We start from the raw sequence: 21,603 nt of genomic DNA, 5'->3' as shown, positions 1-21,603 counted from the left end.
GATAAAGGTCCAGGACGAGCCGAAACATCATCACTTTCCTTTTCTTTTACTTATAAAGTTAAGTTGTTACATTTAAGTTTGAATTTGTATAAAATTATGCAATGTATACATAAATGCAATTTTGTATATGTGCGTGTGTCATGGCCATTGACGACAGTCAGCCCTGAGTCGAATGCTCACAGAAAATGGAACAATTTCCTGTTTTCTCTGGACTGAGTGTTACGTTCATTCATGCGCGCAATCGTGATGAGATTTATTTAGACAAAGGCCTGTTGGCTGCTGTTTTGCTGTTCTCAGTTACTTGTGCGTGAGTGATAGTGCTGACAATAGAGCCAGAGACGTCTCGCCATGTGACACCAATTCTCCTATAAGAGAATCTCCAGAGAAATACAAATATTACAGCGCTAGTCGCAGAACTCGCGGCTACGTTCAATTTGTATAGATGAAGTGAAATTGCGATTTGGTGCAAGTGACATAGAGTTTAAAACTTTATCGGTGCTCGCGGGTCTCCGCAAGGCGCTATGGGACTCACAATGTGTTACATATAGTAGGGTTTGCTGCTTTAAAGATCACGTTGACTAATACACACTTGTGTTGTTTACCTTATTGTCGCAGCATAAACAATGTCTCAGAGAGTTTTGGGCGATTTGATTGTTTCGGCGGTATTTTTGCTTCTCTCCTCAGTCCCGTTAACGATGGGATCTCTGGATATGAGCAAAGAGAAAAACTCGTAAGTTGAACGTCGAAAATGTTAATAATTATTGAAAATACTGGCATAAAAGAGCTTAATTGCACGCTGACGGGTTTAGGGAATTCACGTAGTCATATCATTCAGATTATATTGGATTATTTCATGAATATCACCACTTGTTATTGGTAAAGAATTTATTTGAAACACTAATTGGTGATATGTTGTGCATGAGCACTATGGATTAATTCTACAAGTTAAAAAAAAATGTATGCAATGTGTTCTATTTATGTACAGTACATATATGGAATTCATCATTGAGTTGCAGAAACAACTGGTTATAAAAACCTGTTAAATGATTTTTGAGCTCGGTAGCGTAGTGGTTTTCACATCAGCTTGCAAGTAATTGTTCCCAGGTTTGATTTACAGGCAGGGCACGTATCTTTATTCACAATGCCTTTGTTCACCTAGATAAAAATAGAACCTTGAACCTGTTTTTGGATTGCATTTAGGGAAAGGTCCAAAGGGGGCCCACAAGAAGCCTATAGGCTTCCTGTCCCCGCTATGGGAACCAAACTACTATACATAAAATGTTTACTTTCAATTTCTAGCTCCTGCCCCCCTAATTTTTGTCCATTTTTAAAAAGTACAGCAGTATAACGAGAAGGGATGGGATAGGATTGTCTCGCTTCTCAACAAAAAAGCACAATTTTCTGGAGAATCTGTAAACATGAAAGGAACTGCCTTATTCCAAATAATATAAAGGGAAAAAAGAAATATATATATAAATATATATATAAAGGTAAGGCTTACCTATATATATTATATAGGTAAGCCTAAGGTCAAAATGTTGTGTAGCCTCTGTGTAAGAACTCCTGATATTGCCATTGCCTATCCTATATTCTAGCTCCATTTCCAAGCTTATGTGTTTTATCTTGTAACCAAAAAAAAAGACTGTTGTACATGTCTAATGTTCAACATTTTGAATTTAAAAACTGAATTTTAATACTTTAAAAATTTTCATTTCCTCTGGTGATCATTTTGTATAAACTTTTTTTTTTATTCTGTAATGGTAACATTATTGTTTTCAGATTGCCTGGTGGTGTGCCAGGAATACCTGTGGTGGGTAATATTCCTAATCTTGGAGGCTATGTATTTCCCCCTCCTGGCCCAGAAAAGGATGAAGGACAGGGTTACTGTCAGGTAAATAAAGTGGTGTAGGCTTGTTTATTTTAAGGTACATACATACTGTACATACATACATACATACATGTATGTATGTCAAATATCTATGTTAGTTTTAACTCAAAATAAATGAAGTTAACTCCTGCATAATGAAATTGATAGCTTTATCATTTCATAATAAAAAAAAATGGAAAAATATATAAATTCAGGAAAACTTTGCTTATTAGGCAAATCGAGCCTTGCATAGTATGCCGAGTACTGTGTTCTGGCTACTAGGTACAACATAAATATATATAATATATATATATAATTTATTTTTTTTTGAAAATTTGTCTTTTAAATCAGTTTTACAAATGGCTCCCTTTGTCTTGTAAAGTCATTGAAAATTTGAAATAAAAACTTTTCACTCATTCATCAGCTTCCACACAGCGGTAATTACCAACTAGGAACACTCAAAGAAATTCATAGGTATTTTGCTTAGTTACTCATTCTAAGAGGTTCACGGCAAAATGCATTGCATTTCTTTCATACAGTATATGTATCTATGGATGATAGAAGTGGGATCTCGGTTAATGGAGTAACACTATTATATAATCAGAAGAGTAATTTTTATATTCATTTGAAGCTTTATTTTTATCATTTGTGATAAATATTTATTATTTTGAAAGTATATGGTAGTACAATATTATTATTTTGATAGTACAGTACATGTATTATTACTTTGATAGTACAGTATATGATATCATTTGTGATAAATATTGTTTTGATAGTATATGATACAGTATATGAAAATGATAGTACTTTTTGCATGTAAAGTAAAACTTTCATTTATATGAACAATTGGATATACAGTAATGTGTATTTAACTTTACAGGTATACAGAGGTGCTACATGCAGTGGCTTTATCGGTAATCGATCGATCTACATCTACTCTCCTCAGCATCTGGCAGATATGGAAAAGCGTCTTACAACAGCAATCACAGTTATCAGTCACTCAAAGTAAGCCATCCTCTCGGTTCAATAACAGTTTTGTTTAGACTTTTGAGACATTAGTATTTGTGTGCTAAATATAAACAATAGGAGTAATAAAATAAAAAAAATAAATTGAACTAAAATTTGTAAAGAAAGGGAATAATGTTTATGGAATAATGTTGGTAACCATGGCTTGTCAGTGCCAGCATTATTCCATCTAATTTATGAACAAAAGTGCAAAGTGACAGGAGCCTGAATCTGGGAAGCCTGACATGTGAACGTTTTGTAACCTCAACACTACGCACCTGTTTATAGTTGATATCCCTCAGGTGCATAAGAAAAAAAAAATCCAAAAAATTATTTTTACGTTAATACCTTCTGTGATCACGGGAAAAATAATAAAAAATATTGTCACTTTGGCTGTGGTGGAGCACGGAAAGCCTGTGATGACATCGTGATCCATGAGCATTCATGAGGGTAATCACCTGTGGCAGCCACTATTGGGCTAGGTGTGAGGCGTGAGTTGCCGTAAATACACTTTTGCATACAATACAGTATTTCAGTATCTCTGATTTTTTTTTCAATACTAATATTCAGTATGGTGTCATTTGAGAAATTTATGTAATAAAAGGTGTGGAACATTGGTATACACAAATAATTTGAGTCACTAATATGGACACAATATTTTATTCTTGGAATAACAAATCAAACTGTTTTTGCTGTTATTCCACTGCACAGTATATACATGCTATATATAATTATCTATATTATCATTCCCAATTTGGAACCACTAAGCAGTTTTGGTGGGTGTACAGTAATAGTCTAGTAATCAGTGATCAGACTTCAGCCTAGCCCTGCCTATTTTGCACAAAGTTGCAACTGCACACATTAAATATACTGTATTGTATTTTCTTTGTATTAGTAATTTTTTACCATGATCTATTTCATGTACATTGGGCTGTAAAATTTTTATTTGTATCATAGATGGCGTACAGCATACATACGCACAGATATATTCGTGTAGGTAATATGCTCCCAGTATACTGTGTATTATATTGTTTGAATAAAAAAACATTCTGTTTTTGATGTTATAAATAACATACATGTTCAGTATAATAACTGTCTACATTATTATGAACCATAAAGAACCATAAAGCAGTTCTGGTGGGTGTGGTAATTTTGTAATCCAAGCACAGCTTAGCACCACATAGTCAACTGACAATGCCACCTGACACAGCAAAAAGGCCTACAAATATATTACGCACATTTTCAACTCTAGCCACAGTACTTTTGCTCTTATCACAATCCTGGTCACTAAATCCTGAATACAAATAATTTCCCACATGTTTATTTTCTAAAGCAACATGAGGTCATGTTTCATGATGCATAGAACCACCAAGCTGCAGCTGTGTGCTGTGGATGTCTACCTTATGCTCTGAACATCATAACAAACATTAGGTTCACTGATATCTGAACTTTGTACATAGTCTTTATCACAGTCAGGATCTTCCATGATGCTGTCGTCTGAAAATAATTGCAGATACTTTTAAATGATGCTGTGACTGGGCTGCATGGCAGTGCTGTGAGCTACTGCTGCATGTGCTACTTATGGTCGTTCTCTAAATACTGTACTGAGGCCCCTCACGCCCAGAAAGGGTTATCTTCTTGAGGTTATCTTGAGAAGATTTCGGGGCTTAACGTCCCTGCGGCCCGGTCCTCGACCAGGCCTCCTTTTTGTTACCCCCCCTTTCCCCAGGAAGTAGCCCGTAGCAGCTGTCTAACTCCCAGGTACCTAATTTACTGCTAGGTAACAGGGGCATCAGGGTGAAAGAAACATTTTGCCCATATATCTCCGCCTCTACCGGGGATCAAACCCGGAACCTCAGGACTACGAATCCGAAGCGCTGTCCACTCAGCAGTCAGGCGCCCATGATTAAGGGGTGCCCATGATTTTTTTTTACAAGATGGTATCTGTTTACTGGAGGCCTGAGGAAGCAGATGTGAGCCCTGTGTACCTGCGAGAGTTTAAATCTTGCTCAGTTTTTTTTTATGGGCTGATGCCTCTGCCTAATGACAGCAGGAATGGGTTTGATTAATGTATTTAAGTTAAATTATTTTATGATTTAATATAGCAGAATGTTTGGTACAATAATCCATGGTTTCTGTGCTGTAAAAGTAATTTTGTTTAGATTTTAGAAAGCTGTATTTATTTATGGACAATCTATGGTAATTTAGAATTTTCACTGCAGTATCTCTTTATAGGAAAATATACAAGCAAAGGACAGAATAAAAAGAATTTCATCAGAAAATTACTTAAAATAAGCTTAACTGTTTTATATACAGGAACTGGCTTTCTTTGAGACAAATTTTATCATTATTGTATACATTTATTACGGTGCTTAAAATATTCCAATGTGTAATAATAATCATTACTCTTATAACCATTCTTTTCCTCGCCAGTGATCTTTCGGCAAAGTGTGAGGACTATGCAATTAAATCGCTCTGCTATGCTGCACTTCCTTTATGTAATGAGAATACACCCGAGCCAGAGCCTCGGCAACTGTGTAGAGAAGAATGTGAGATTCTTGTAAGTGCAAACTCTATTTTTGTGCACTTTGCTTTTGAGTTTTGGTTTTAAAGTGCTGAACTATTAAGGTGTAATTTAAATGGGGCATGCTGTGTTATTGATAGTAATTGTTTACCATCAGTAAGCTATTGTATGTTTTGTTTTCTTTCATTTCACTTCATAATCATGATTCTTTGTGTATTCTTATTTGCCTGTACTTTGTGGTGCCAGTGTCTAATGCAACAGGAAATTACTGAGGGGATAGGCCAGAAAGTGGACTTTTCTTGATCTCTGGAACCTAAGCCATTTTTCTTCAATGTACTGTGCTTTAAAGTTTGATATACATGGTGTTTTCAGAAACATAACCCCCATGCAAATCAAAGGAACTTTGTATAGGGTAATGTTTCTGTTGGTGACATGGGCAGTTATTATTTGCAGTATGGATAATAGAAAGTAAGCTTACCAGTGATCCATGAAAAAATGTAAATTTTCAGTATTCATTACAGAATTGTGAACAAACTGCAAACTACATACAATTTAATATGTTAATTTGAGATTTGGAGATGCTTTCATATTTTTCTTCATTGTGTGTATAGTGTGTCTATAGGTCACTTCTCTCTGCAAGTAACTTATATATATTCTTCTGTCTCTTTATTGTGTAATAAATAGGTAAATGATGTATGCAGAATGGAGTATGTTATTGCAAAGCAACATCAGTTAATTGGTAGGAAGCTTCCAATACCTGAATGTGAAGATCTTGCTCCAATCACGTCCCCAGACCATCTTACATGCATCCGCTTGGGAGTACAGAGTGAACCACTTGTTGAGGGTAAATTTAATGTACAGTAGTCATTTTTTAAACTGCACCATATGTTTTATTTGTATATTATCATTTAATATTTTGTTCCTTATTTTCTCTGATGTTCCGTTACATATGATATTGAACCAATTTTTTTGTAAGTTTTTATCTCTAATATAAGTTATTGGTCCAGATGAGAAATGCTACATGAGAAATGGAGAGACATACCGTGGAATGGAGAGTCATACAGAATCTGGACGAATTTGTGAGCCTTGGAGTCAGAATCAACTTTACATGCGAACAGCTGAATATCCAGAGCTTATTGGTGGCCATAACTACTGCCGTAACCCAGGTGGATCAGAGACACAACCTTGGTGCTTTGTGGCTACCGAACACTCGGTGTCAAAAGAGGAGTGTGCCGTACAAGTTTGCAGTAAGTCGGCATTCTTTTACAGATTTGTAGTTATGAGGTAGGAATGAAGGAAGGCTTCAGAAGATATGGGTGGACTTCAGTAAGCTTGTGTGTAAGGAAGTCGGGGAGTGAGTGTGAACATGACGAGGCTGGATGGATTGAAGTTGTTCATAAAAAAAGGTAGTGAATATTTTTGTATTTACTACATGAGAAGCTCTGCTCACTTAGTCTTTATGAAGCAGTAGGGTGCTGCTGCTGTGGAAAACTACTGGTGTTTGATGGTGTTTATTTATCCTTATGGTATACAGTATAATAAATGAGCAACTGATATTTAAATTTTTATATGTATGGTATAACTTTTTTTGTGGGGGGGTGGGATACTGAATTCCCATTTATTCTGTGAGCCTATTCTACCCACCTCACCTCATGAAAAAGGAGTAATAATAATTTGTGGGTGAAAGTAAAGTATATTGTGTATCATTTCACTGCATGTATGTCAAACATGCAAAGACCTGTTATAACCCTTTAGCTAATAGGTATCAGCACATATGCCTCAGAGTTACCGAGTGGGTCTTCCGTAAAACATTGTAGGAGTGGGTGCGAGGTGCCAATGTGAAGGTTTGAAAAGAGGGATTATAATTGCCAAATTTTGCACTAGTGCACCAGGTGATATTTTATTGTCTCTAGCAGATGGCAGCAATTAGCAGGTCTAGATGCCTGTTCTGTTTGCTTTCATGAGCAAGCAAAACATGACATAGAAATGTATTTCTAGGCATGTGGACAGAAGTTGCATATTGCAGCCAAGGCCATATTTCTTTAATTGACCGCTGTTGCATTTTGAAACCAAAATATTAAAAGTTAAAAAAAAAATCATTCCTAATGTTACTGCTGTCACAGGAATAAGAATCTGTACTTAGTCTTGTGAACAAATCTCCATTACTATGTAGAGGTATCTATGCCATTTAAAGACATTGACTTCTCAGGAACGTATCAATTTTACTTTCTTTACAAAGAATTCGGAAGAGAATGCCTTAGGTTCTGGAAACAGATCTCTAAATAACTTTATTCATTTCCCAAAGTTCCTGTACTCTTTAGCAGAGTTTTAGTGGGAACCTCAAGAGCAGGGACGTGCTGCTGAAGCACAATCTGAACCAAAACAGAAGTGGAGTCTGTTTCACCAGCCAGTTAAGTCATGAGATACACACATACACAAGACTCATCTTGCACATACGGACATTGTTTTAAATAAAATGTTCTGTACTACCGTGACGATGGTGCATTGTGAATCCACTGCTCAGGGAAATAAATTTTTCTAAGGATGAAAACCAAAGCATTTGACTGAAAACCTGATCTCGAACCTGCCCAACCAAAATCAGGACGAATCGGGACAGAAATGTAATGGTGCTAGATGTGGACTTGGGTGCTACCATCTGGTGGTGGTTGAATTTGCCTGCCTGGTGGGCAATTGGCGATTTGCACAATTTCTACTTGGGGGATCCTTGTGATGCTTGCAAATGGTTTTGAGGGTCGACTTAATGTGGGCAATCTGGGCTTTAGTTTTTCGATTCGATTAAATTTTTCAAATTGTTACCCTGCCTCGATTGTAATGACTATTTGCATTAGAGACTCGAGGGATATTGCCTTAACATCAAAAAGAGATGACACAATCAGTAGTCAAAGCACAGTAGTGCTTGGACTACTGATTTTTTAAATTTCTTGTACATTATGTACATTTATCATGACTCATTATTATGACATGAAATTGGTGGTACTGCAAATAGCACAAGTACTATTTCAGCTTTTGGAATGCCAAAAGATTCATTTGAATATTGAGGTATATTAATTGTACATATAAAATAATACCATGCATTAATTATATATTCCAAAAAGTATTGATAATCTTCCTTCCACCACAGGTGACAACACTTGGGTATACATCCTTGTTGCAGCCATCGTGGGGGGCACTGTCTTTCTCTCGCTGATCATTGCCCTTTGCATGAAACGCAAAGCCAAGTCCCCTAAGCAACCTTCACCCAAAGCCAAGACTGTGGAGCTGAATGCTCTCCTTCCTAAGCAACAGCAGCTAAGGGCTAGAGAGTTTCCATTGGCCAATGTTAGGTTCATGCAGGAGCTGGGAGAAGGAGCTTTTGGTGAGCTTATGACATTTTTTTTTTTTTTTTTGTAAAGAGCTTTTATGCCAGTTTGAACTACAGGTTATTTTGACTCGTAATATTTATGTGGCTTATATAATGGAGTATATATTGTTTCAGAAGTGGTAAAGATGCTAATTGTTGATTTTCAGTATACTAAAGCTTGTTAAATCTTGCACAGTGATGCTGTACTTTTGTCACCCTATTATATAAAAGTTTAATCAACAGGTAAAGTTTATAAAGGAGAACTGCAGGGAGTAAGTCCTGATGGCAGCTCTGTGTTGGTTGCTATTAAAACATTAAAGGAAAATGCTACTGCCAAGACACGCCAGGACTTTCATAGAGAGGTTGACCTGATGACTGACCTACGTCATCCAAACATTGTCTGTCTGCTGGGAGTCGTTATGAAAGAGGAGCCAATGTGCATGCTGTTTGAACACATGTCTCAGGTTTGTGTGTAATATTGACATTTTTTGAATTTATTGCCTTATTCAACACATACGGATTTTGAGTTGTGCACAATACCAGTACTATAACCAGAGGGGCTGATGTTGGTGTGTTTAAAGTTTCTAAAATAAGTGGAAGAAATATTGAGAGGAAAACAGTAGCCAAGTTAAATTCCACCATTTTTGTATCTAATGATCATATTTTACCTCAGTTTTGTCAGTTGTGAATTTTCATGGCTTGGGCATCTTTTGAGATGCCTCATAAGTACACCAATTTGAGGATAGAGCTAATAGGATGGGTATTGTATGAAACTTACATATACTGTGGCTATTACCTGTTATTTAAAAATTATACAAAATATTGTTAAGTCTCTTTTTAATAAACTAAATTTGTTTTAATATGTAAAAGTAATCATCACATAGAGAGTTAGGTAACATGTAGGAAAGCTAGGATGGGATAGATAGTTGTACAAATAAAGATAGAGTGGCATTCGTGTTGTCTCAAAACGCTTAAATTCTGTAATGGTATACAGAATAGAAGGAACTTTGTTAAAATCTTGGGCAGGGTTGGCTAATTGGGCACTCTTCCCTCACTCATCTTTTTGCCTGTGCACCCAGCAGTAATTGAAGAAATGAATGCATAATAGTGGACTGTGTTCCGAGAAAAAAATGGTGTTGAATACCTAGCCAGTAATAGTTTTTCTTTGTGGGCCTTAAGCCCAAAACCTATCTTAACAAAAAGCATACCCAAGTGTGTGGTTGTATTCTTGTCAAGAAACCAGAGTTTGGAAAGATGATGAGGTTCGTGGATTTATTACCTGAGTTTGTTTAAATTATATACTGAATGAATGATCATTGTGGCAGGAATCACGAGTGCTAGAGTGGGAAATTACAAGTATCAGATGTGGATAAATATTGCGTGTGAGGGAAGTTTTCTTCGGTATCTTGTGCAGTGGTGTTACCAATTAAGCTTGGTATTAGCCAGTTCTATACAGTGCTTAATATATGTGCAATATGCATACCTAGTCTATTGGCCAAATATGAGTAATAGGAGTATGTTAAATATGGATTATACAGATGATGCAATTTGTTTAGCAGAGTGAGAGATACATGTAGACAACTTGAGTATTTGATTTGTGGTGGAATGAGATAAATATTATGATTTTATTACATATATATTGCAGTAGTTGATCAGTTTAAATAGTTGGGAATTTATGCATTTAAAGTTAAGAGTAGAGTAAAGCAGAGAAGAAAGTAGCTCATGCTATGAAAATTCTGGATAGAAAAAATCATGATACTGTAGGTAGAGATGCAGTCTGTGGGATGCATGAAGGAGTAGTGCCAACCCCTGTACATTTAATATTATGCACATTTGTATAGTGTGAATGTGGAAATATAAACAACAAGGTTAGTAGAAATGAACAATCTGAAGAGTATGTGTGGTGTTATGGGTAGAAAAATAGATAAAGGAGTGAAAATATCATAGATAGATGTGGAGAGCAAGAGTCGTTAAATTGCAAAGTTATGGAAAGTGTACCGAAAGGATTTTGAGTATGTTGAACAATATGGATGCTGGTTGACTGAAGATTGTGTATTCAAGGGAATTTGAGGCCTGGAGGAGAGGAAAGATTGGGAAGATGAATGGATACAGTGAATGGGTGTGTGTGTAAGGTTGCAGTGATTGATTGTGAAGAGAACACAGGATATGGTAACAGAAAAGTCTAGATGAAAGTATGTTCATTCATTCATTACACCTGATCTACAGGATTGACGAGAAGAGCACAGTAATGAGTTGCATGTAAATAGTGCCCTGCTTCATTAAATGTTTTAAGGTGACCATAACTTTCTTTGCAATTCACATTAGTGTCCGGTGTTTTGAGATCCCTTATCCTCTTGCATCTGAGAACCTCACATTTTGGTCACTTCATGTCATGAAATTCCTTATTGTCAGAACCAGCTTAAATGAAATGATGCCGGTAAGGTAGAAATGTGTAGCTGGTTTTGAAAGTTCTTCTATCTACAGAGGGTTCCATACACAAAGTGGAGTTTCATTATATCTAATGCTCAATTCTCTCAGTGAATTTATTTTTGTATTTATTTTTTCAGGGGGACTTGCATGAATTTCTGATTGCTCATTCACCAAGGTCAGATGTCTCGGCTTGCAGTGATGATGGCATGTCTCAAGTAGTGTTGGAACAGCCTGACATGCTTATCATTGCCACCCAAATTGCTGCCGGTAAGTTTTGCTTTCATCTTAAAAAACCTGATGCAAAAATGTCTTGAATCCAGATAATTTTGAGAAAACAGATTGATAAATTAAGCAAAATTCCAAATTTCCAAACAATGGATAAAAGTTACGTATTGTACATGCAGATACATTTATTTTAAATTGATTGACTTAAAACCTATTATTAGATGAATTATGAACTAATATTAGTAAGATTGAAACTGATTATAAAACTGAGTAAAAAGTGTGGGTTATATAAATGAATTGCCAGCAGAAACAAAAAACATTAATGCTCCTGTTATTATTTACTATATATTAAATTAATATAAATTTAAACTGATGAAAAGGTGTTATTATGGAGATATTGGTAGCTAAGTAGCATACTGGTACTGTACTATGTATATTCTATTCTATGTACTATGTATGCAATTCCAATATTGCATTTAATTTGTACGAGTTCTAGTAGGATTTAAGAACTGTCATCTCCTTTTAACTGCCAAGGCTGTCAAAACTATAAGTTCTCTTTATAATGTCTATAAATCTGTTGTGTATCGACCTTTGGCTTGCTAAGTTTCATATCGGTTTTTACTTGTATATGCTGACAGAGACTTGTATCTTTTTTCTTGAGGTTAAAGCACTGATACATTTAAATTTTCAGTAAAGGTAAAAAAGTTCAGTGATCACAATGATATATATACCATATTATATAATATATATATATATACTGTATATATATTTTTAAGTACAGTACTGTGGAATTAAATATTGGAGCTGCTAATTTTTTAAAATGTTTATACACTGAATTGATTTGGTATTACTCATTAGGTATGGAATACCTGGCTAGTCATCATTATGTTCACCGTGATCTTGCGTCCCGTAATTGTCTCGTGGGGGAGAACCTTACTGTCAAAATCTCAGACTTCGGACTTTCTCGTGACATCTATTCCTCTGATTATTATAGGTAAGTTTAGTGATCAAATAAATTTACTGCTGTAAGTCGTCATGTGTTGTGAGTGGTAAGGTTCAAAATTTAGGAAAATTGCATCTGTTATATGTACCTTTTTCCAAAACATCAAATTGGCATTGTATATTTATTCAGAGGAGTATTTCCACATCTGTCAGGGCCATGTGAGATCTGAAATAATCATTCTTTTAAGATATTGGAGAGATTTGGGGAGATATTAAAGCTGGGGAAATGGTTCCCTGCTTTTTCTTCTTTCTCTTATTTGATGGTAATTTGCTTCATATATTCATTTTTTTATATAATAATAATAATAGTTTATCAAGGTAAAAGTACATACAAACAGAATGAGTTTAAAAGCCGAGTGTTGGAGCCACTAATACGCACAGCGTTTCGGTAAAAAAAAAAAGTTTTTTAATACCTATGTTACCATGTCATGCTGTATGTTTATGTATGTTTATAATACTAAAGTGCTACTTTGATGTTCATTGCACTGTAAGTTGAAGTGTCTACTGTTACAGGTTTCCACATTCTACCATAACCTGTCTTTTTTCTATTGTTTTCATCATTATCATACTAAATCATTTAAGATATTGGTACTTGCATACATTAATTAAATAACTCTGAGGATCTAGGTACCTAGATCCTATGATATTTACTGAAGGCATACCAGAAATGGGTATGCTATTACATTTAGCATTTTTTTTTTATTAACATTTTTTGGGGGTAAAACCTTTTTATATTACAGAGTTCAGAGTAAGAGTTTACTGCCAGTAAGATGGATGCCTCCAGAGTCCATCTTGTATGGCAAGTTTACCACGGAGTCGGATGTTTGGAGCTTCGGTGTTGTGCTGTGGGAAATCTTCAGCTATGGTTTGCAGGTGAGTGACCTGTAGCAGAAATTTGTTATAAATAATGACATTATTTTTTTGTTAATAAAAATTTATAGTGATATTAAGATTTAAAATCTTCTGAAATGTTTTAAAATATCTTTGAGATACCCATAACATTTGGCAACAAAAAATGATGAATAAACCCCATTTTTTTCAGCCATATTATGGTTATAATAACCAAGAAGTGATAGACATGATCAGGTCACGCCATCTTTTACCGTGTCCTGAGGATTGTCCTCCGCGAATATACGCTCTCATGGTGGAGTGCTGGCACGAGACTCCCAATAGAAGACCAACCTTCAGGTAAAATAACGGCTTAACAAGTTTGCAAGATAAATTCTGAATTTGCATTCTTTTATTTTTTGAGCACAGTGCATGTTATTGGTACCTTTATTTTACTTAGTGTATTTATAATATTAAACCTTGAATAGTAATGGAGAAATGATGCCGATATATTGGAAATTTACTTTTAACTTTTATAAAAATTCATGTTATGAGCAGCAAGAAATGCATATAAAATGTTTTTGGAAATTTATCTTTTTATTTTAGTATGCTCTTGCACCTAAATGGGTAATTAATGGAAATGTTGGAATACAGTATAGCCCACTTTGAGTTTTGTTGAAATGTTGGCATTGAGCTCTCAAATATAAAATGAAGCCATTTTCGAAAAATAGAGATGAATACAAAAGCTGTCAAATACTCAATTTCTGAGACGGTTCCCCTCAGTAACTCCCCAATGTTTATATATTTATTGGTATAGCTAAGCCTTAGTAGTCATCCCAGTCCTTTGTGACCCACACTGACCCACTGGGAGTCGGGAACATAATTCCCACACAAATCGAGGGCCACTTGTGTATATAAATGATCGAAGTGCAGACATATACTTATAGATGATGCCTAGCTACTTATTTTATGATTTTGGCTCAAGTTCATGAATAGAAACATGCTTGCACAGTGTTCATGTTATACGTGAGACCAAAGTTGTAATAAATAACATTTAAGGTCCATAGCTTAAAAACATATATACTGTAGACAAATTAGTTAAGGTTCAAAGGCTTACTATTAAATAGCTCACGTTGAATTTGAGTTGGTAGGACATGTATACCTGTATTGGAAGACGGAATTAATAGGGCATAATATGATAACACATAAAATTACAAAGGAATAAATTAGAGTAGTGTGCACCACTTTATAAGAAAGGCATGAGCTTGGTTTTTATCCAGTAATGACACCTACTGAACGAAATTACACACACAGTATAAATAATAATAATTAACCTTTACACTGCCCCAGTCGCTATCTGCAATTTCCTTCCGTGCTCCAATCGCTATAATGCGTCTTTTCTCATTTAATTTTGTAATTATTTTTAGTCATGCTCCTCAATGTAGTATTTTTAAATAGCTGTGCAGTTTAAGGGTTAATAGCTTCTTTACTTTAATATGAATTATTTGTTTATACTGTAGTTCCCTTTTTTTGTATTGTCCTATTATCTTTAACTCTGTTTTCTTACAGTGTATTGCCGTCCTTTCTGGGCGAGTGCCTCCCCACCCCATGAAAGTGGGAAACGGGGTAATGATGATGATGATGATTTTTATGTATGTACTGTATGGTTCCTTCTGTCTCTCCTTTATTATATTGATCTTATTTAATTACTGCCATTCATGCAAATTTTCTTTGGGCTTACTAACATGATTCTAGTATTGGATGATTATAGACCAACAATGGTGTCTGGGCTTGTGCATGCTCTTCAATTAGGTAGAGTAGTCAGCTGGGTTAATCAATTTGTCAGTAATTTTGTTGCTATAGATTATATTACTGTATATCTAAAATAATGGAAAGCAGGTGGAAAAACATGTAATTTTGTTTTAAATAATGGTGATCACATTTCTTGCCTATAATAACTTGCCCTGCTCTACAGGGAGTCAGAATGCATTGATACATTTTGAGCTAGTTTGTACTGTATTAGAAGTACTGAATGCAATCAAAACTTTGGAAAATATTGTAACTAGTATCTTGCCTAGATTCCAGTAGAAAACTGACATGAGAACTAGTACAGATCTGTAACTTAAAGAAAGTTAATAATAAGCAGCTCAAATGGGTAAAATATTATACAATTTGTTATATCAACTACTCTCAAGAATAGAGGAATTTCAATTTGGCTGTGGGAGTTTGTCTGTCAGAAAGGGAAAATTTTAATATAATACCATGAGCCACTCCTTCAGGACAAAAAAACAGAAGTGTTAGTATTAGCGGGTTCCATTACTGGCCGAGTCAGAAACAAATGGGCAGAGTTTCTTTTATTTGATGCTTCTGTTCACCTGACTCACATTGAGAGACTACACAGAACCTAAATAATTGCAAATTATTTTGTTATTGTTTTGCTTTGGGTGTTAGTGGCTGTACAAGAATGTAAGAACTCTTGTATATATAAATACCTCTATATATATACAAAATTCTCTCTTGTGAGATATATACCTGGGATGCAGCCATAGGATTTGGAAAGTTTTTACATTCTTGTACAGCCACTACAAACATGATTCTCGTATTGGATGATTTAACCCTTTGGCTGCAATTTCAGCTATTTTTCAGCTATTTGTCTCATATATATGAGACAAAAAAGATATGAATTTGAGGGAAAGATGGGTGGAATGGTGGAAAGATGGAGTGATGTGGTGAGTGAGGAAACCAGAAGTGTTTGAACAACACGCATGATATGGGAAGGTCAAGGCTGGAGAGGGGGAAGGAATCATTTTGCAAAGGTGCGAACACGTTTGTTTACAGTGTTCTGGCTCTCAATTCACAAGGATCAGGTGAGATACCAGAAGCACTTTAATCAGCAGATATAGCAACACTACACAAGGGCTGTAGCAAAGCATTGGTTAAAGATTCTGTACTGACCAGTTTCACTAACTTCACACAGTGAAGTCTATTCCACAGGGCAGTCTTTGTATCTCTGCTTATTCTCATTCTCATATCGGATATAGACAAAAATACAAGTCACAGCTTTGTCATACCTGGATGAGGTTCTGAGAGTTCTACTACCCAAGTGACTTGTGAGAGCTTGGTTCAACAGGCTGTTGTTCGGAGCAGCCCACAGGCCCACATATCTACTGTATCTTGGTTGGTCCTACACTTCTTGCCGGAAAGTGTCCAATTTTTCTTAGACTTCACTATTGTTCCGGCAATATTTCTTATACTGGCTTGGAGGATATTGAACAACTGTGGACTTTTGATGTTTAATCAAAGAACACTTTTTGAACATCAGAGGTCCATGGTTGTTTAGTATCCTTCCAGCAAGTATAAGAAATATTGCCACAACAAAAGTGGAAGTCTTAAAAAAGAAACTGGACACTTCTCTGCAAGGCGTGCCAGTCAAACCAGGCTGTAGTGTATATGTGGGCCTACATGCAGCTCCAACCAACAGCATGTTCGACTAACCTCTCGCAAGTTTAGCCTAGCCCTGGGCCGGTTTTGGAGAGTAAAAGTATAAAAGCCCAGACCCCTCATCCAAGTACAATCTAGGTACAAAAATGAACATGAATATTACTTCTATAGAATTTATAGTATGGTATTAGCTTGTAGTTTCTTAAGTGTGTTTTTATTTTGTCTTATAAGTTGTTATTTTTTTCATTTATTTATGGAAATATAAAAAAATAGTTCAGTGTCTAGTTGTTGGCTTCCTTCTATCTCTTGGAGAATGCGGCATGTGATGTCCTAGTGTTTTTCTGTGGGTCAGTGGGCCACTAGTATTCCATTCCATCTAAGTATTCCATTTTTCTGTGGAATTCTTGTGGTTCTCTAAAGCTATCTTAACTGAGATGACACCCCACTACTGTTTTACTTACATCAGTTCCATGAATCCTGTTTGGCCTGCTGAAGACCAGAGCCTGAACCTGGCCCCTCTCGGAGTTTTGGGGGAGTGGTGACTATTATCGTCACCCCACCAGGAAAGCAACCAGAAAGTTTGTGGAGCTTTATAGACAACTGCAAGGTTCATAGATGAATCATCAAAATGGCCAAACGACTGCAAAACTAACAGGAGAACTGAGGGAATCTCGCTATTGAGCATCAACCCATTAGCTCAAATAGCCACCATTTAGGTAGCCCAGAGCCCGGACCCACACTCATTCCACCCCTAGTTCTGTTGCTGATGCATGGTGTTCACACTGTAGTTGTGCTCTCTGGGTTGCCTGATGTTGTGGCAAGTCCCTCTGTTTCTCGGCTGCGTTTCAGCTATCTTCTGGACATTGTCCTACAGGGGCCATTTGCTTGTTTTGTTCTTTGTTGTGTATGTATCACATGTGTTTTTCTCCTGGCTTCTTTTGTGGACTTGGCTTGTTTAGTGTATCCCTCTGCGGATTCCTCTTCTGCTTGTTGGTGCCATTTCTGCAATACAGAAGGATGGCACTGCTCGTTGTTTCCAATCTGCATCACAGAAAGATGGTGCTGCTTGTTGTTTGTGCCACCCCCTTGGGCAGTTCACCCTTTTGACGGTGCTGTGAGAGGGGGCATCTGACCCATTTTGCCAGCTCCTGGTCCCACAATTTGTGTGCCTTTCAGGTTGTCTTCCTTGGCCTTTGGTGGAGTTGATTGGTTCCTTCCACTCTTTCGGAGTGCACCGGTCAGTAGTCCTCTCCACAATTGGGTCATTGTGATGTGGTTGGATTTGGACATTGTGAAAGGACTGCATCCCTTCAGTAGGTGTCTCATTTGTTCCCAGTCCTGAAGTTGGACTCGGCAGACCTTTGGTACATTCTCGATCTGTCCTGTTTGAACAGCTTCACGCACTGTCCAGCTTTTTGTATGACAACGCTGACTCAGATTTGCATGGTCTTGCAGGCAACGTCGTAGATGGTGTGTTGAATGTTGTAACCAATAACCTCTTTTTTTTTGCTATTTGCTGGATATGCGGAATTTGGGAGACGTCCTGTGTATATGTTGTTTGCCTTGGTATGGAATCATGGGTTTCCTTTTTCTGTGCATGTTTCCTGATGGATTTAATCCACAGCATTGCGTGACGTGTTATTTTCTTGCTGAAAGATGGCATCCGGTACTGGACCCAAACTTCTGTTCTAAAGGACAGATGTGTGGTCGAATGATACAGAATGTAAAAATTAATGCTTCAAGGCATTTGGAAACATTTAATCTAAAATCTATATTCACAAAGAAAGTGTACCCGCATATTGCAGCCAAAGGGTTAAATGTTTATAACTAGACAAGTGGATTGAATGAAAATTATAATGTGTTGGATCAAAATTTAACTATTTTTTTATTTATATTTATATATATTCTAGAAGGTATAAAGGGGGAGGGGTTGGAAAGTACATATTTTGGCGATTAAGTGGTACATTCTTTAAAAGCCTCTAATGTGCATATTAAACTCTTACCTGTATTTATATTTTTGTAGAAATTAAGTTAATTTTAGTATGTAGCAGGGTGAATACCATTGTTAATAGGATCTTATACCTGCCTTTTATTCAAAATCAGGCCAAGTGGTGTTAGTTGTAAATGTAATGTTACAAATGCTCCACGGCCATTCGTGTTTATTTATATAGTGATTAATTCTGTTGGTAAGAAATACAAGTACATCATCATCACTACCCATTTTCCTACCTTTGTGGGTGGGGAGGCAAACATATACAGTACAGTATTTTGTATTTATATATTACAGAGAGATCCATGGTCGCCTACGGTCGTGGCAGGGTTTAGATAATGGGGGGCTGGTAGGAGCTCTAAGTGGCAGTGTTTCAGGCCACTCAGGTTCTCAACATTCTAGTACTGGCCCCTCCAACAACACTGGCTCCACCAACCTCTCTTCAAATACTCATCCTCCTCATCTCCATCGGCCATACCACCCTGGGCCCCACTACCCTCCACCTGGGCCCCCACATTCACCGGCATACTCTGCCCCTTATCAACCACCTCCACCACCTGGGATGGTTCCTGGATTATATCCTCGTCTTTCTGCACCCATGGGGCATCCACAGCCAGTTTACTTGGCCCAACGTAGCAATGTGATGGGAGGCTCCCCAGTTACTATTAGAGTAGCTCAGCCGCAATCTCTTAATATGGGAACAGAAACCCAGTTGGCTAATCTCTGAACAAACTAAGTCAGGGGTGTTTATTTGTGAATCTCATAATTCAAGTGAAACTTTTGTACTATTGGGAGTCTTTACTGTGAGCTAGAAGCAGTGAATGTTAATGTGAGCATTTGAAAGCAACAAAAACTTTTGAATTTAATTTCTGTGGGACTTCGAAAGAAGCTGCAATAATATATTCAATATCTCCTGAGTGTTACATAGATTAGAAACTTGAGTGTCGAGAAACTGTTGTGCTATTGTTTAAATACTCATGAATACTGAATCTGCTTGTTTTCAAATGTGGAGAGAAATGACTTCATAGTGGTCTTTAAATTGACGTTGAAAGTAGGAAAAGATAAATATTCCTAATTTCGTGCAGCCATCCCATGATATGCGGCATTTAATCTCCCATGTAGTAAGATATATCAAATATATAAATTGTATGTTGAAAGCAACAGAACATATTGATTCCATTATTTTCTACAACCTTGTCTAAAATGAATAGAACTTGGAGTTTAGCAATTCCGACAAAAATGTAGGTTACTCTTCCTGTTGGTATGAGTAACAGTGTTTAGGACCAGTCAGATTTTATTTGCTTAAACAAGAAAATGTTGACAACAATTTCAGCCGGTTCATGCATATCCTGCATAATGAGATAAAAATGATAGAACTACAAATACAAAATATTGCTAAAGATTGCTTGATGACCATGTTAAGTCATGCACAAATGTGAGGCGCTTTGTAAAATGAACTATTTTTGATGCCCATCCTGTTATGCACTCTCCATGCTTGACAATGCTGTCATCAAGTTACTAAGTCAATATATTTGCTTAAATGCATTAAGCTTTAATGTGATATTTTTATCCAATTTTTCTCAATTTATTTTAAATTTGCTGACTATACCCCTTTTATTCATGGTCAAAATAATAGCCAACATAGATATAAGGATCATTTTAATTTTGTCTCAATTGTAATACATGTTATCTTTTGGCATTTAATCTTAACATTCATCTCTTAGCACAATTGCATTCTACGTTTTGAAAGCTTTCAAAGCTGAATATAGTCGGTCTGAAAAATTACTGGTCAGTTATGTACAGCAAATTGTGTTTGGTGTTATTGTTGTAAGTCAAACAACGTTAATGTGTGTCAACCTTGACGTGAAGCAAGTCACATAAGTAATTCAAGAATTTGGCTACACATCATAACAGTAATTCCATGAATATTGGCTGTAATCGTGGATGATACTAGGGATTTTCAAATGGCTCCATGACTCTACATATACTGTACTTTTGAAAATCCCTAAGTTGCATAGTCAATGGTTATATTTAAAGTAGAGGCTTTCTAATGTTTATAATTATTTTACAAAAAAAATGTGCAAGTAAAATATATTACATATATTGATTTTCAGAAAACATCAGTCATAGGTCATCTGACTGATCTTAAAAAAACTTTATTAAGGTATTAAGAAAATGTAAATAGGACTGTAGATTATGCTATTTATAACAATAACAAATCATTTTTAAGAATACCACAATCAAGTCTTTTTGTACATGCAAGCAAGTGGTAAATATATAGTAAAATTATTGTTTTAGTATCCCTTACCAAGATGAGCCTGAATGCCGAGTTGGATTATTTAGTATTAGAATGTATAGGAAGACCATTTACCATGTTGAACCACTTGCCATGTTACCAACCATTTGCCTGGTTGACCAGTCCAGCAACGAGGAGGGCTGGTCGAGGACTAGACCGTGGGGGCGCTAAACCCCGAACACACCTCAAGGAATGTTTTTATGAATATAAACCATATTTTTTCTCCCTTATATGGCATGCTTAGGGTGTAGGTTTAATTAAATGAATGCCCGAATGAATTTCTCTTTCTCTCTCTCTCTCTCTCTCTCAAACGAGAGAGAGGATACGCATACACATTACAATCCAGACTCCACACACACACACACACACACACACTTGTTCACCACACATATACACACACCACGCAGTTGGGGGCCTCGCGGATGAGTGGACATCGCTCTGGGGTCATAGTCCTAAGGGCCCGGGTTCGATTCCCAGCTGAGGCAGAAACAAATGGGCAGAGTTTCTTTCATCTTGGTGCTTCTGTTCACCTAGCTGTAAATAGGTAATGTACTTGAGAGTTAGACAGCTGCTACGGCCTGCTTTCTGAGGATGTGTGCGTGCGCACATGTGTTAATAGAAGAATGTTCAGTAT

The 21,603-nt window shown here is 36.4% G+C and overlaps 1 protein-coding gene across 4 annotated transcripts in view; it reads left to right on the top strand.

Annotated features, from left to right (window-relative positions):
* Positions 1-20,963, top strand: part of LOC123761304 (inactive tyrosine-protein kinase transmembrane receptor ROR1) — a 521,433-nt gene extending 500,470 nt beyond the window's left edge. For 2 of the 4 annotated variants that reach the window (XM_045747238.2, XM_045747240.2), the window contains 12 exons: positions 1,780-1,891; positions 2,748-2,872; positions 5,306-5,432; positions 6,081-6,240; positions 6,404-6,643; positions 8,539-8,772; positions 9,001-9,221; positions 11,325-11,454; positions 12,271-12,406; positions 13,155-13,287; positions 13,457-13,602; positions 18,971-20,963. In XM_045747238.2, the coding sequence (XP_045603194.1) occupies positions 1,780-1,891; positions 2,748-2,872; positions 5,306-5,432; positions 6,081-6,240; positions 6,404-6,643; positions 8,539-8,772; positions 9,001-9,221; positions 11,325-11,454; positions 12,271-12,406; positions 13,155-13,287; positions 13,457-13,602; positions 18,971-19,400 (2,194 nt within the window). In that variant the 3' untranslated portion in view covers positions 19,401-20,963. Of the gene's footprint in view, positions 1-274; positions 731-1,779; positions 1,892-2,747; positions 2,873-5,305; positions 5,433-6,080; positions 6,241-6,403; positions 6,644-8,538; positions 8,773-9,000; positions 9,222-11,324; positions 11,455-12,270; positions 12,407-13,154; positions 13,288-13,456; positions 13,603-14,811; positions 14,895-18,970 lie in introns of those variants that run through there. The other 2 variants (XM_045747239.2, XM_045747241.2) reach the window with 2 other exon arrangements.
* Positions 20,964-21,603: the final 640 nt, after the last annotated feature.

The sequence above is a fragment of the Procambarus clarkii genome, chromosome 7 (assembly GCF_040958095.1).
Source record: "Procambarus clarkii isolate CNS0578487 chromosome 7, FALCON_Pclarkii_2.0, whole genome shotgun sequence".
Lineage (NCBI taxonomy): Eukaryota > Metazoa > Arthropoda > Malacostraca > Decapoda > Cambaridae > Procambarus > Procambarus clarkii.
This window is presented reverse-complemented; position numbering and strand designations above follow the sequence as displayed.